The sequence below is a fragment of the Phalacrocorax aristotelis genome, chromosome 9, assembly GCF_949628215.1.
Source record: "Phalacrocorax aristotelis chromosome 9, bGulAri2.1, whole genome shotgun sequence".
Taxonomy (NCBI): Eukaryota; Metazoa; Chordata; class Aves; order Suliformes; family Phalacrocoracidae; genus Phalacrocorax; species Phalacrocorax aristotelis.
The window spans coordinates 395,217-411,444 of NC_134284.1; the positions used below are offsets into that span (position 1 = coordinate 395,217).

The following is a 16,228-nucleotide window of genomic DNA, read 5'->3' on the forward strand; positions in this document are numbered from 1 at the left end:
ATCAGAAAAAAAAATTGCACATCAAGTAAATGTTTCTCCCTTCCCCCGCCCCCCCGCCAAATTTTACATGATTCCAGTTACAAGAGTAAGTGTGGAAAAGGTAATTTCAAAAATGTGAAAAGAGGGGAGAACGGGTGGTACTTGCTTTACAGGACAGTAGCCTCAGCTATTTTAAACTTTCTGTAGCGTACACTTGACTCTCCACTTAGTGGTGAATTCCTTGGAATATCCAGAAGTGCATATCACTAAATTCTTCTTGGGTTTGTACTGTACAGAGAATAAAAAAATCTCAAGTTAGTTATAGCTGGCTTTAAAAAAAGTCTAAAATGTTTAGACATCCATTACAATAGCAAACTAATTCTGGTTTCAGGAAGGTTTATTGTTCTTAAATATTGGTGGCTTGAATTTATTTTTAAGCTTGAATCAGAATTTACATGCTGATGATGGTGGCTCTAGACCTTGCTCACATTTGTAAAGTTAGCCAGAGCCCCTCTTGGCAGGTGTTGTACAGTCTGCTATTAAATTTCTGTTTAATTAAAATTTAACTGAAAGGGAGTTAGGAAGTTCCTTAAGCTATCTTCTCTTATCCTTGTCAAACTTAAACTCTTTATGTATAGCAAGTAGTAATAACTTAGTAACTTTCTAACATCAAAATAACTTCAGTGTTTACTGGATAGAGGGAGAGAAACACAAGACGTTAGGGTTATTTTGCTCTTACAAAACATGTTTCTTGGTATTTTTGCCATAAAATTTGTCATTTTCATTTCAGTTCATGCCTGTTTCTTCCTTGTGGGCTAATATGGACAAGGTTGGCTTCCTCTTGCCAAGTCAGCTGGCCTCACGCTGGTTTTTTGCAGGATTCTTTGTTTTTCAGCTTCTACCTCAATTTTGTGATTTAAGAACTTCTGCAGATTGAGTTGGTCTTGTTCCTGAAACGGAATTACACTAAAACATTTCTCTCTTCAGACATTTATTCTCAGAGCATGAATATAAAATGAATGATGTTGGTAGAGTGGTATAGCTTATGTCAGTAGAAATTCTATATGGATGCAAAGTTTAAATGAAGCCTTTCACATGGTAGCAAAGTGAAATAGGATCACCTCTGGAAAAGTTGCACAAGCCTAACAGGAAAAGAGAGGGGAAGTATCACTAAGGGTGCAAGCATTGACCCCAATAAATGCATGAGCAGATTACTTGAGTAAGGAAATGTCCTCTTACAAATTTTAACATTAAGACCTTGATTTCCAAAAGTTCCTCAGCTTATCTAGAAAAGTGTTGATGAGATTTTGCTTGGGGTGGTAGCAGCTATCAGGTCATGGAAACTCAGATGATCTCCACTCTAGATGCTATCCTGCCTTCTTCCTCAGTCTTAACCAGAAGGCAAAGTGTTTGCTGAGAGCTTGTCGCAGGCTACTGAGTGTGTATGGGATGATAGTCTGTGCTCACACATTTAAGGATGCACATTTTTAGCTGTATTGTGGCGTTGTTCTTTCTAATGCCAAATATAAAATAGCTGTAACAGAATTTAATTGGCAATGCTTCTTGGCACATAGTTTGTATTTCCTCAGGTTTAACGCCAGCGTGAAAGACTTAATAACCATTGACAAATCTGAATTCTACAGCCTTTTTTTGAATGATACAAGGGGAGGGGAAGTGATGCCTTTATAATATAACATCTGGGATGTGTTGAAGACCTTGCATAAATTAAAATGGTGGAAGCTTGTACGCTTCCATCTGAGGGACAAAAGCTACCCTTTTTGGATCCTAATCTGATCAAAGTAAATATTTCTAATTAAAAAGCTAAATGGTGATGGTTAAACATACCTTGCAACTACAGTGCTGAATTCTAAGGCTGATAGGTCATATCACTTTTTCCATGTGTAGGGGAACGTGTGTAACACCCTTATTGTACAGTTGGACATACACCATGTATACTATGCAGCTGTTCCCTTAAGCACTGAATTTAAAGCTTTTGTACCTACTAGGTGTGGTGCATTCTGTATAATAGGCACATGCTTCCTGCCTGCAGCCCGCTCCTCCCAGTGGACTCAGAAACAGGAAAGTGAACAGTAAGAGACAGACTGCTCCTCACAGAGTAAATGCTGTTGACTGATACTTAGAGCCTCAGACTTGGGCTGAGCAAGCTGAAACTTCAATGAATGCAGGTGCTAAGTCTGCTTTCAGCTGCCATTTTTCAGGGACAGCCATCAGCTTTCCTCCTTTGCTTGATCAGAGATGTGCCCAAAACATGGTGAGGAGGGTATGCTTGGCTGAAGGAAAGAAAACAGCCTAAAGCACTCAGTTGCCACTGCAGTTTGTTCCCAGAAAATTCTCAGGGAAGAGGACTCCAAAGAGTTGTGTCCTGTTAGTGGGCTGCCAAAGCCAGAGTCCCTCATATTTAAATAAATTAAACTGGATTTTTAGTCTTCGTTAAAGTAACAGAGCATTAACCAAAACTCCTGCTGGTCTCTGCAGATCTAGTTCGCTAATCTATGGAACTTGATTTTTAACTAATTTGGGGCCAATTCAATTTGTCTTAAGAGGAAAATTTATTAATGTGTAGATCAGTTAAGATACAATCCTCAGTCCTGTGAGGAGGTGGAAGCCAGAATCTAGATTTTTGTCTGTGGATTTTAGTTTGTTACCATCTTCTCTGGGGAAGATACACTGTGAACTTAATTATCAGGGGGAAAAAAACCTTTTTTGTTGTTAAGGATGAATTAATCCACATAATGCTGTCAGTACTTGTTATAGACTTTACATAGAACTGAAGTTGGTGTGTGAGGGAGTTTGTGTATATTTTCTGTATTCTTATTAATAATAAAGGACACAAAATGTAGTTTCAGGTAAGATGTGTGCCAGAAGCATTTTGGCTGATGAATTTTATAGGCAGAATGGGTTAAAGAGCCCTGAACTTCTCTGTAATCTAGGGATAAGCAGGAAGCTGCCTGTGTAACTTGCATGCCAGAACACTAGCACAGCAAAGAAGGGCTACTGCACCAGCTGCTTTTCTCATTGTCAAAGTCTGCTAATGGTGGAAATCCTTGCTTTGCTATAGGTTTGTAGCGCTCTCTTACACTGTTACCAGTATCCAAAAAAATGTAACACTGCCTGAGGTGTAGGAAGGATGAGCAATTAGAGGTTTTTTGGGGACACAGTGTGGAAGTATTGACTTGCTGGGATTGTTGAATAGCACAGTATATAACTATAGTATAAAATTGCTAGATCTGTCTATTCCATCCCTAGCCTACCTTTTTATTTCCATTGTGCATTAAGTTAACTTGTGAGGGACTGTATTTTATGCTGTAAGCTGTCAAGGGAAATTTCTCCTTGCCTTCAGTATTGATGTAATCCTTCATAATTCTGTGGCCATCATGGGAATTTTTCAGTCCTATCATTCCACCTGCCGTGCTAGCAGAAATGAGTAGATCAGGTAAACTTCAGCTGTTTTGTCCCAATGTGTTGTAGTGGGGTTATGATTAGGGGTTGAATGGGTATTAAGAAGGGGAAGAAATGTAGATATTTTTAGATATTTGCAGTGGATTACCAAAATAATAACTTCCAGTGGGTTAAGCAAGGCTGCAGCACTCCTCTGATATGGGAAAGGTGAAATGGTTATAGGTAGTTACTAATTTGCTGCTAGTATAACACTTCATTTAAAACTCACTTACCCCAACTACTGTCCTGTTCTCTGTCAGCTCTCAGATGGACGGAGAGTTAAAATGGTGCAGCCACTGATCGGTTTGCTTCATAACCAGAGACTGTTCTGGGGAATCCTGCTGCTGCTCCCCTGCAAAATCCAGAAAGAAAATGAAAAGCCCGGAATTACAAAGACTAGCTGTTTGTGGCCAATAGCAGTACTGTAGCTAGCAATAGCTTCACATAACATGTATTACAGCCAACAGCGCTGTATAGGTGAGATATAGGTGAGGTTTGACAAGCCCACAGGATTCAGCTGGCCTTCATTCATTTGAAGGGGGTCAGGCTTAATGCTGAATTTCTGGTTTTCAGTCAGCAGAGGCTTGTAGTGTGAGGTGTAGTTTTTCTTCAAAATTTTTCAGCTTGATGATGCACTGTCAGAAAAGGGGTGATTTGCTGTTAACTTCTAAACTTGTGTGGCGTTCAGTGGAAAAAGGCTACGTGTGCAGTTTTAAACTAAAAGCTCTGAATTTTCAAAATCTTGAATGGAGTAGTGATATCCTACCAGGTTAAGAGAATCCATGCTTGTCAGAAACAAATGAGCTGCATCTACTTATTTATCAAAAAAAAATTTAAGGATTTTTCCACTGGAGTATTTTTCTCTAAAATACACGTCTTCTGCAATTGGATTATAGGAGAATTCGTCTTCTAGCTTGCTGTTACATGCCTCCAGCCAGGAGAGGTGGTTTTATCTGCTTCTTTAGTCAGGCAACACTGAACACCTCTATAAATTAAAAAGAAAGGGTTAGAAAAAAGTCCTGATTATGAGTAGATTTTATTCATCTAATGTGAAATTGGTTAACTTTCTGATGGGAAGCTGGGAGTGCTTTATGCTTGGCTACTACAGTGAAGAAGGTAATTGAAAAGCCAGCATTTCTTGGCATGCATGGGGACGTTTAGAGACTGTTGTACAGCTCTGGATTGTGAAAAGTTTAGCTCACTTCAAATAGTCATAATTTGATTAGTCGTGCTGACTGAGTCAAGATAGAGGCGGATTCATTTTGCTTTTTCCCAGAGTTCATTCACAGCTTGATACCTCTTCTCAGATCTCGTGCAGCAATTGAGATTCCCTCCATCTCCCCCAGTATACTATTAAGATCTGAATGTGGTGGACTGGCTCTCCAAAAATAGCATGTGAAACACTGTTGTAATGATGCTGGACTTATTAGTTATATTTTAAGTTGACTATTGATTCTGGAAATCTTATTTTTCTATTTTTAAAACGTTTGAGTATTGCCATTCTTTCAGGTGGACATCAAGCTGAAGCTAACTTCAGTATTGTTTCTTTTTTAAAAACAGTGCACTGAAAAGCTTAAATGTGGTATTGATTAATGAGGCTGTTGTAAGGTACTCACACCACTAGATGGGGTCTGGAAGCTGTGCCTTTTTTAAGAAAATCAAAAAAGGCAAGTCTGTGCATCTTAAACTTTACAACAAAACATGCATTGCAAATATGTATTGTTACAGAATTGCTGGGGGCTACTCAGCGAGTCAGGTTACATATAAATTTGGAGCAACGACTATGTAACTCTAGCTATTTTTAGGTGCTCACGTTCTCCCTTCTTCTTTCCGTGCAGCCCCATGCCCATCTCCTTCTTACTAGAATAAAAAGGCTGCTTTTTCCCCCCTAAGAAAATATGGTAATTATCTCTGTAATTCTTTCTTTTCCTGTATTCCCCCTGCCTCCTTACATAAACTAATCTGGAAGTTTTTGAGATCAAAAATATTATTGGCCTGTCCTATCAATGACTATCATACACTTTTAAACTATAAAAGGGCTGTTCACAGATGTGTTCTGCTTGTGATGAGCCTGTTGAGCCTGTGGTTATACACAGTGGGGTCCATTTGTGTGTGCAGTTCAAGGGTTAAAATGCTGAGTCTTGGGTCAATATCAGAAATACGTATCTCGGCATTTTTGTAAGCTTGGGAGGGCATATCTAAAAGCTCCCGGGCCCTCATTCCTGCTATGTCCATTACATGAATTTTGTGGTTGGCCTGGTTTTTTGAGCCAACTCATCATGTTCAGAAGTTACAAAGCTTTTCCAGGTTAGTCTTCTGCTTTTTTATGGCCTAGCAAGTTGAATTAGGTTCAGGGAGGGCCCAGTGAATAGATGGAGAAGACAGAGGGAGGCCTGTAAGGCTGAGAACAGGAGATAAGAAGGAAGCAAGACTTTCCTCATTTGAGGAGCAGTGAACTATTAGATATGCTTAGCTGTTTGTGGCATTCCTCTCTTACTTGCTTCAGTTCCTTTTGCTACACTAACCTTCCCTTTTTTGTCTCATAAGCATGTTCCTTACAAGCACTGCTGCTGGCTTTTTACAAAGTGGAAGTGGTGAAACATAACCAAAGCTGGGGATAATTTACCTTCCAAGGCTGCTGGTTTAATGGGAATAAGCTATAATCAGATAGTGTTTCTTTTCACGTTCCTGCAGTTACAACATAGTGTTCCAGGATGCCAGTCTTGAGTGTTGAGTTCTGGGAACACTTTTGTCCCTAGAACTCAAGTACTGGATTCAGGTTCTGAGTGGGGTAGAAATCCTTACAGGTGGTAGACCTTCTTAAGGTTCTTCTGAAAGCTCAGGAGGCCTGTGCTGTCTGTGTACTTGAAAAGCGTGATGATGAGTTAAAATCATTGACTACTAGGGCAAACCTGGTGTCCCTTCTTGACTGTAAACCTTATGGCATATTTTAAAAGGTAATATGATCATAAAAGTCATAATAAACTCAAGTTAAAGGCATGTCAATTTCAGTGTTTTCCATCATTGCTTTACAGGTAAAGCCAAATAGGAACATTAATTCAACTTTGATTTCTTTCTTTGTCTTGGCTGAGGAGTAACTGCAGTTCAGAGCCTCTTTAAGCAAATTTTTTTAGCTCATGTTAAATGAGTATTCGTGTCTCAAAAAACACCAGTGAAGAAGGCTCTCATAATGGACTTCAAACTAATGTAAAATTTGCCTCCTGCACTGAGAATTTAGAGGAAGCAAACTCCAAGCTGTGGATGAGGAGTACCTGTTGTTAGATACCAGTGAATCATGTAGTGATTAGCTTATTAAGTAGTAAGCAAAATATAAATGTGGACATTTGTTCCCTTTAATAGACTAACTAGATTCAAGGGGATCTTGAGGGAGGACTCTTCTCAGCATGTTTATGAATGTTGGGGTATGTTGATCTTGCCAATGTGTGGAGATCTTTGAAGGATGTGGCCATACTTTGCTGCTGGTCTCCAACTGACAGTGTTCTCTAAAGTCTGTGTCTTGAACAGAGCATTTTCTGCCAAGTGCTATTTATTGAACATATATAATAATGTCTATGTTCCTTTTCTGGGTTAAGAATTACTAGGTGTTCAGCTTAGTCATTGTCCTTCAAGAAAACACAATCCAACTTGTTTTAAAACAATGTACTGAATGCATAATTTCTGATCAAAATCTATTGGAATTCATAGGTACTCAGTATTTCTGAAAATCTAGTTCTTGGCTCCTGATTGCTTTGCCTTATAGTTTCACTTGTTTTATTTAGCTCACAGTCTCTTAAAGACAGGATGAGTGTTACCTCCTTGTTTCTGGATCAGTGTAATGATCTCTGATGGCAAGAGGAAAACACTGTATGTGCTATATTACTTCCTTCTGTGGAGGGGTATGGAATATCTCTGAACTCATGATAATCTAAGGATGTAGAAGTCTTGCAGGCTGTTTATGTTAGACTGGCATACTGACATATTGTTGGAAAAAACTAGGCCTAGGCTCATAAGCCCTTTGCTGGTTTTGAAATAGAAGTGGTAACTGCTAAAACTACAGGCAATTTGAGAACAGTTCTTCAGAGTTCAGTTAGCTGCATGTCAAATAGACCATCTTTGCAAGAGAAGGCTAAGTATTACCTCTGAATAGAGGCATAGTTTATTTTGTTGGGTATTTTGGGTTTTTTTGTTGATGGGTTGGAGTGCAAGGGAAAGGGAGATGATGAGTATTTGCAGCTCTGTACCACAGGTGATATTTATAGCCTGCTGCGTAGAGACTTTAGAAAACCTGTATGGTGGTGCAGAAGATATTCTAAGGTTATAAAACCAGCATTGTAACTGAGTCCAGGTCTATAGATTTAGGGTTGGCAGTTTTAGCTTCCAGGCTCGTGCTTTCAAGGTATTTGATTCTTAAAGATCATAACAGAACAGCAGTTATATTTCTGGGAAATGCTCATGCACATGCTGAGTTTTATCCGTTCTAGCTTACCTTCCTGAGCTGACCCATAAAAGTAGCTGTTGCCTAGTTTTATCTGTGTGTTACCAAGATGTCTGGTATGTTGGCTGAAATACTGAGCGTCTGGAAGTGCAAGTGTGGGACCCAGTATTGTTGATGCTTGTGTTGCAGGGGATATTAATCTGGTGGGTAACCACAGGGTTTGCTACTGACAGTGACTTTAGTGAGATTCAGGGCTCTTTGGAGGCTAGAACCGGTAGATTGGGAATTTTCTCAAAGTAGCATCTTTTGTTGTAATTGTTTTTTCCTTACAGGTTTTTAATAAGATGTTATGTGATGGCTACAGGAGTAGAATGGCAGGAAGAGTATGTGGAGGTTTAAGGTTTCTCTTTGACTGTTTTGCATTTTGACCCTGCATATAAAGAAAAGAAGCTTGTGATTCTAATTACTTCTGATGCGTGTGCTTTGGGATTGCCAAAGCCCTTGCAAATGGATGAGTTGTGTACATCATTGAATCGGCAACTACTTGTTTGAGTTATTTCAGTGCAATAGAAGTGTGCCTTATGTTTCTGTTTGGAGACCTTTGTCAGTCCTGCTCTGAGCAAAGTACTGTATAAATGAGTGCAGGAGAAATGTGTGTATCTTGGCAACCACTTTTTGCTTGTCAAGCTTATCAGTTCCTTTCTTTCCTTTTCCAGTTGAACCATTTGTTGTGAATTTTGACTAACTTTATGCTGCTTAAAGTAAATAATTTAGCTAGGTTACAACATAACAAATTTTAAGTGCTATTTAGGCACTCAGCAGTATGGGTCAACCACACCACCTCAAATAGTTCAAATAACAATTTGTTTTCTCTCACAGTTCAGGAAATACAACTCATCCCACACATGTACCATTCCCATCTGTTTTGCTTCTGTGCTACTGAGGCAGCTCACAGCTGATCTGTGCCTGTCTCAACCTAGAATTTTTGAAGCTGTCCTGACCAGGCCTATTTGCCCCAAATAACACAGAACCGAAACTTAGATTTCTTCCCTCCTCCCCATCCACCCTTTGTTTTCCATTATTTCTTAAAAATTCTGATTTTTGCTCAAGTTCATGGGGATTGAATTATTCTTTTCTGGAAAACTTTGGAATGTGTTGAAGGAACTTTTGAATCATAATGGCTTCTGGGGGAGTGGTACTTTTGGGATGTGTTTTGGCTTTTTCCTCATTGTAACCATAAAAAAATCTCCAAACTGTTTGCCACAGGTTTAGCCAAAATCAAATTACTTCTTTAGTGTTAGAAACATCTCAGGTAGTCTCCTCTGCCTTTTTAGTAGGGGGCCACTGAAGAAAAAAGGGAGTACTTAATTTTTTGACTTTGGGCAAAGAGACGGTGACAATCATTACAGCTGTAGTCATGCTGATGGCTTAAGTGGTATTTCTGCTGGGAAAAGCACTTCCCTGCATATGGACTCCTTTTTTTGGGTGTGCCACTTTCAGCTGATTGATGCTTTTTTTCTTTCTTTTCTTTTTCCCTTTTAAAGAAGGAAGTGCTGTGCTAAAGTTGCAAAATAAGTTGTAAATCAGTGAATTTACTGCTAGACACTTTTTACCCCGAAGCGAGTGATCTTTTCTGTTGCTGGTGTGAGCACCAACTAATAGGTAGTCCAGAAATACTAAAGTAAGTGTGCAAATCTGCCAAATACTGCCTGGTATTCAGGTGTGTGAAGCAGGTGCTGTAGTCCCTTTTTCCCACCTTTATGTTGTGTCATTATTGTGGAAGTAACCAGGAGGGTACTATGGGAAGAGTCCTCTCACTTAGCTTCATTTTAGTTGTACGCATTTCTTATGTCATTTGCAGTCGTGCTTTATGCCTGACCCTGTCAGCCCTTCTTGGGATAGAGGGTTTAGTTTAGCTTTTTCTATGTTTAGGCTGGTGTCTTTCCTGTAGAGGAGTATGTTCAGGTTAGTCCACTGATGTGCAAACTGAAGATCTCTGTGTTGTTTGTTTTTTTTTTTTTAATGACAGAATGAAAGATTTTTTACTTTCTCTAGCACCCCCAGATTTGTTGATCAGACACACAGCTGAGTTTTGGACTACTGAGGTTCAAATTGTATAACAAACGTGTATTGTTAGTAGTTCAGCTTTTAAATCATTGTTGTTCTCAGATAGTGCTATGGTCACTCTTCTTCAGTGCAGCTTTTCCTGTCTTGATTGAGTAGTTTTCTCAGACCTTTATAGTTAAAATCACACTACCCATTGCAGATATTTAGCCCTCCATCATATGCATGGGGATTTTCTGATTTGAAGATTAAACTTTTTCACACCTACCAGCTTATCCACACTAGCCTGGGTTTGGTTCTGGCCAGGTACTTTAAGCTAGGTGCTGTCGTTTTGCTCTGTGGGATCCAGCATGCTCCCAGAAGCGGTGATGGTATTCAGGTTTATAACTTCAAAGAATGTAAGTAGCTTCATGCAGTAAACAAGAAGTCAGGAAACCTGGTTTTGTTTCACAGTGTTGGGCAGGTCTGTCGATTGACCTCCCTTGCCCTCTGTTTTTCCTGTACCAAGGAACAGGAATACTGCCTACTTCAAAAACCTCATGATGCTTAATCTTTTCATTAGCTTTGAAATTCACTAACACACAGGTCTTTCTAAAGCAAGAATTTAAAGTGCAAAGTATTGCCCTTGCAATACAAATTTAAAAAGTATAAAATAGTAATCTGTTGTTCAAAAGAAGCTCTGATTTAGTGGGCTTTTGTGGCCTGCTTTCTTAAGGAAATGGGTTTGTGATCATATAAGCCTTTCCCTAATCACCTTTATGCCTCATTTCAAGGAGGAGGAAATTAAAATGAGGAAAGGAATTAAGAGATACTTTTTTTAAAAAAAAAAAAAGGTAAATTTTTTAAAAAAATTACTGGTGACCGAATATAAGGGAGAGATCCTCTTAGTGCATTTATGGGGAGAACATCTGAAATGTTAGTTCAACCCTATAGTAAGACAAGAGAATTAGTCCATCATCAGTCCATGGGGAAACTGGTGGAACCAACTTGATGAGACCAAGGTTATGTGGGCAGTTGCATTTGGTTAGCTTTACATGTTGTTTTTATTCATCTTGTACCTATTAGAGGCAGAAGTTTTACTGATTCAAGACCAGATGCTACTTCTGCAGAAAGATGTTGGATCTTGCCACTTTTCATTGAAAAGAAAGGCTTACTTTCCTGTTGCTGCTCTTCTCTTTAATTTCAGCTTTTGTAGCTTTGGTAAATTAAAGATTCATGCAGCTTTACTAGAGAAAAGGGGGTTGAATGTTATTGGATGAGAGAACAAATCTGCAGCTGGTGTTACTCAGCTTTCCTAGTGCAATGCAAGAATCACAGCACAAACGTGTGTAGAAAAAATGCTTTGTAGGACTTGCAGTAGTGATACATGACTGCTTTGTGTAGGCACTAAGGTGCGAGGATGGATTTACTCTTCAGAAGGAATGACCAACTTTTATACCTAGATTATCTTTCTGAGGTAACGTTCTCTGGTATCTGTGTTCTTTGTGTTATACTGACTTGTGTGGAAACAGCTCCTGTTCCTTCATTTGGTCTAGAAGTAATCTTCCTGTGCCTTGTCTGGTTCTGTTTGCATCTTCTCTGTCTAGTTATTGGATGGAACCTACTCTTTGTGTCTTGCTGGATTCAGCTGAGCAGTGTGTTGTCTCACAGGCTGTACTCCATCCTACAAGGTATTATTTCTGAACAGGCTGAATAATGGACTCTGACTATAGAATTTAGGGATTAGAAAAGGAGGAGAATGATGAGGTGATTTAGCTAGCTTGCTTGTGGTTGTTGGACACTTGCTCTTTACTTTTTCTCCTCTACTTTCTTTTCTTTTTTTATCTGGCTAAATGTGTTTTGGTTTTTTTTCTTTTCCTGCGAAACTACAATAACACCTAGATGATTCAAGCAGAGAGTGAGAATAGGACACTCTTGTGTTTGCTGACCCTCAGATCTGTATGAGGGCAAGCCTAGGACAGTGAGAATATCTGGGAATTGGTCTGTAATAACACTCAACCAAAGCTTGGATAGAGCTGGAGGAGGATGTGAAACATTCAAAAAAAATGGGAGGTTTTTGTTTGATGTTGTCATTTGCTACTGTTTAATTGCTGTAATGGCAGAAGTGTAAGCCTTAACTCCTAAAAGGATGAGATGAGGGGGAGAATTTAGTATACTTTATGCCTCTGCTCTTGTCATACTCCTCGAAATACTGGAATTCTGTAGGATTTTTTTTGTGTGTGTGAATGAAGGCAAAATAAAGGAAAACAATGCTTTTTGGAGAACTGCCTGAGATCACTGGTGAAGCAACGTTAGTATTGAGTGATTCAATTAGATCATAAGGGCCAAGCCACGCAAGCCTTTGCTGTTACAAGGTCTGGCTGCTCTGGGTACTGAAATCTGGTGATGTTCAATATTCTTAAGGCTCCAGATTTTGAGTCAGTTATCAGGTAAGAATCTCTCATACTAAAAAAAAAACCCTAATAAATTATTGTCCTCCTGGTTTGGAGGGAAAGATGAAGCTTTTGTTCACCTTAGAGCTTGCCATGCATGGAAGTTTATTAATGATGGGAGATTCGTTTTTATACCAATTTACATGTTCCTAACATGTAAAGAGCAGAAGGAATGACATGTTCTTGAACATGCAGAATCTTCAACCTAAAATTCCAACTCTCCCAGTCTGGGTGGATGCAGTTGATTTTGCTTGTATGTTCTTTTTGAAGGAAAGCAAAGGTGTTTAGTTTTGCTAACAATACACAGCCTTTATTTTATTTGATTATTCCTTAAAGTCCAAGCAAATACCCCTTACTTCCTGTTAAGAATTCTGGGGGGTGTAGTTCTTGAAGAGAATTCTTATAAAGGTAGTGAGATAATCAGAAGTAGTGATGACAGAATTTAGACAATGAGCATGTTACTGAGAAATAATAAAATCCTGAGTATGGTTTGCATACATTCTTTATATTAAGACACTGATGGACTTCCTTCATATTTGTTTAACACTTCTGAATAAGTACAAAGAAACTCCATATGCTTTGACATGACCTACCTGCTTTTCAAAGAAGCTATATTGAGATTTTTGAGAGTCTGGTAATCTACGTAAAAAACCATGCATGTTAATTGGTCTTGTGCTTGCTTTTCTATTATTGGTTAATTTGGCTTTTTCTAAGTGTTTGCTCCAGACTGAGTAAGAATTGTATGTGTTTTTACACACACAGAATAACTTTCTTCCAAGTAAAACCCCAAACCTTTCTGCAGTTTTCCAGGCCAAGATTGAGTTTGCCAAGTTTCATTCTAGTTCTTTTTGAACAGTTACAAGTTCCTCAATGCTGTGGTTATAGAAATGATGACAAACACAATTGTATGCAATGGTGTGTATTAGTTATGAGCATTCAATTAATTTTTTCCTTTTAAGGTCATTAAGTTAGTTTCACCCACTGCTGTTTATGATATCAACATGCCTCCCTTCCGGCCTCCCTTCCAGTCTTGACACTCATTTCCCAAGGACAGTGTCTGTACTGAAGTTTACTGTCAGATTTGTAGCTTATCAAGAGATGCTGTTCAATGTTTTTATTTAATGGTTCTATTTAATGCTCTCATGCATGCTGTTTTTATTTTATTTCTGCCAAGAGACAGATCTTCTCTCAGTTTTAATGGATTGTCTTCAGATTTCTCAGAATCACAGAATGGTAGGGGTTGGAAGGCACCTCTGGAGATCATCTTGTCCAACGCCCCTGCTTGAGCAGACACACCTAGAGCAGGGGGCACGGGAGCGTGTCCAGGTGGGTTTTGAATGTCTCCAGGGAAGGGACCCCACAGCCTCCCTGGGCAGCCTGTGCCCCTGCTCTGGCACCTGCACAGTAGAGACTTTTTTTCTCATATTCAGGTGGTACTTCCTGTGTTCCAGCTTGTGCCCATTGCCCCTTGTCCTGTCATTGGGCACTGATGAAAAGAGCCTAGTCCCATAGTCCTGACACCCACCCTTTAGATATGTATAGGTATTGATGAAATCCCCCCTCAGTCTTCTCTTTTCCAGGCTAAACAAACCCAAGTCTCTCAGCCTTCCCTTATATGGGAGATGCTCCAGTCCCCTGATCATCTTGGTAGCTCTCCGCTGGACTTGTTCAAGGAGTTCCACGTCCTTCTTAATCTGGGGGGCCCAAAACTGGACACAGCACTCCGTATGTGGTCTCACTAGGATAGAACAGAGGGGAAGGATAACCTCCCTCGCCCTGCTGGCCACATTCCTTTTAATGCAGCCCAGGGTACCATTGGCCTTCTTGGCTACAAGGGCATGTTGCTGGCTCATGGTCAGCTTGTTGTCCACCAGCACTCCCAGGTCCTTTTCAACAGAGAACAGAGCCACTTTCCAGTAGTTCAGGCCCTGCCTGTACTGGTGCCTGGGGTTGTTCCTCCCCAGGTGCAGGACCTTGCACTTGCTTTTGCTGAATTTCATCAGGATACAGCTCTCCAGCCTGTCCAGGTCTCGTTGGATGGCAGCACAACCTTCTGGTGTATCAGCCACTCCTCCCGACTTGCTATCATCAGCAAACTTGCCGAGGTTACACTCTATCCCATCATCCAGGTCACTGATGAATACGTTGAACAGGACTGGACCCAGCACAGACCCCTGGGGAACACCACTAGTGACAGGCCTCCATCCAGACGCTGCCCCATTGGTCACGACCCTCTGAGTTCTGTTGTTGAGCCAGTTCTCAATCCACTTCACCGTCCACTCATCCAACCCACACTTCCTTAGCTTGCCTGTGAGGAGGCTGTGGGACACAGTGTCGAATGCCTTACTGAGGTTGAGATAGACACCATCCACTGTTCTGCCTTCGTTGACCCAGCCAGTCGCACCATCGTAGAACGCTATCAGGTTGGTCAGGCATGATCTCCCCTTGGTGAATCCATGTTGCCTACTTCTGATAACCTTCTTGTCCTCTACATGCCTGGAGATGACCTCCAGGATGAACTGCTCCATCACCTTTCCGGGGATGGAGGTGAGGCTGACTGGCCTATTGTTTGCCAGGTCCTCCTTCTTGCCCTTTTTGAAGATGGGAGTGACATTTGCTTTCCTCTGGTCCTCGGGCACCTCTCCTGTCTTCCACGACCTTTCAAAGATGACGGAGAGTGGCTCAGCAGCAACATCCGCCAGCTCCCTCAGCACTCGCGGGTGCATCCCCTTGGGGCCCATGGATTTGCGAGGATCCAGTCTGCAGAGGTGATCTCTGACCCAGTCTTTCTCAAACGGTGGTAAGTCTTCCTGTGTCCCAACTTGTCCTCTCACCTCTGGGGGCTGGGATGCCTGAGGGCCAGCCTTAGCAGTGAAGACCGAGGCAAGGAAGGCATTCAGCAACTCCGCCTTCTCTGCGTCCTGCATCACCAGGACCCCTTCCTTGTTCAGCAGTGGGCCCGCTGCATCCCCAGTCTTCCTTTTACTGCTGATGTATTTAAAGAAGCCCTTCTTGTTATCTTTGACATGCATTGCCAAGTGGGCCTTGGCCTTCCTCGTCGCATCTCTGCACACCCTGACAACATTCCTGTATTCCTCCCAAGTGGCCAGTCCCTTTTTCCACATACTGTGAACCTCCTTCTTCTGTTTGAGTTTCTCTAGAAGCTCTTTGCTCATCCATGCGGGTCTCCTGGCTCCTCTGCCTGACTGCTTCCTCCTGTGGATGCACCGATCTTGAGCTCGGAGGAAGTGGTCCTTGAATACTGTCCAGCTCCCTCGGACCCCCCGCCTTCCAGAGCCCTAGCCCATGGGATCCCTCGTAGCAGGTCTTTGAAGAGGCTGAAGTTGGCCCTCTTGGAGTCCAAGGCTGTTACCCAACTCATAGCCCTGCTTCTACCTTGCAGTATCCTGAACTCGACCATCTCATGGTCACTGCAGCCAAGGCTACCCCCAACCCTCACGTCCTCAACCAGCCCTTCCTTTTTTGTTAGGATAAGGTGGAGCAGCACATCTCGCCTCGTTGGCGCCTCCACCACTTGCATCAAAGAGTTGTCCTCGATGCTCTGTAGGAACCTTCTGGATGGTGCATGGCTCACTGTGTTGCTCTTCCAGCAAATATCAGGGTGTTTGAAGTCCCCCATGAGGACCAGGGCCTGCGATTGTGAGGCTACTTCCAGCTGTCTGTAGAAGGCTTCATCAACTTCTTCTTAATCAGGTGGCCTGTAGCAAACACCCACAACAGTGTCACCCATATTTGGCTGTCCCTTAATTTTTACCCACAGGCTCTGAACTTGTTCTCCTTCCATTCCAAGGCAGAGCTCGATGCATTCCAGTTGCTCCCCTCACATAAAGAGCAACTC

General features: G+C 41.2%; 1 protein-coding gene across 7 annotated transcripts in view; it reads left to right on the forward strand.

Moving 5' to 3' along the window:
- Positions 1-16,228, forward strand: part of DCAF5 (DDB1 and CUL4 associated factor 5) — a 79,222-nt gene that overhangs the window by 23,161 nt on the left and 39,833 nt on the right. The window contains exon 1 of one of the 7 annotated variants that reach the window (XM_075103112.1): positions 14,676-15,169. The exons of the other annotated variants lie outside the window; for them this stretch is intronic. Coding sequence (XP_074959213.1) covers positions 14,826-15,169 — 344 coding nt within the window. The 5' untranslated portion in view covers positions 14,676-14,825. Of the gene's footprint in view, positions 1-14,675; positions 15,170-16,228 lie in introns of those variants that run through there. 7 annotated transcript variants of the gene reach the window in all.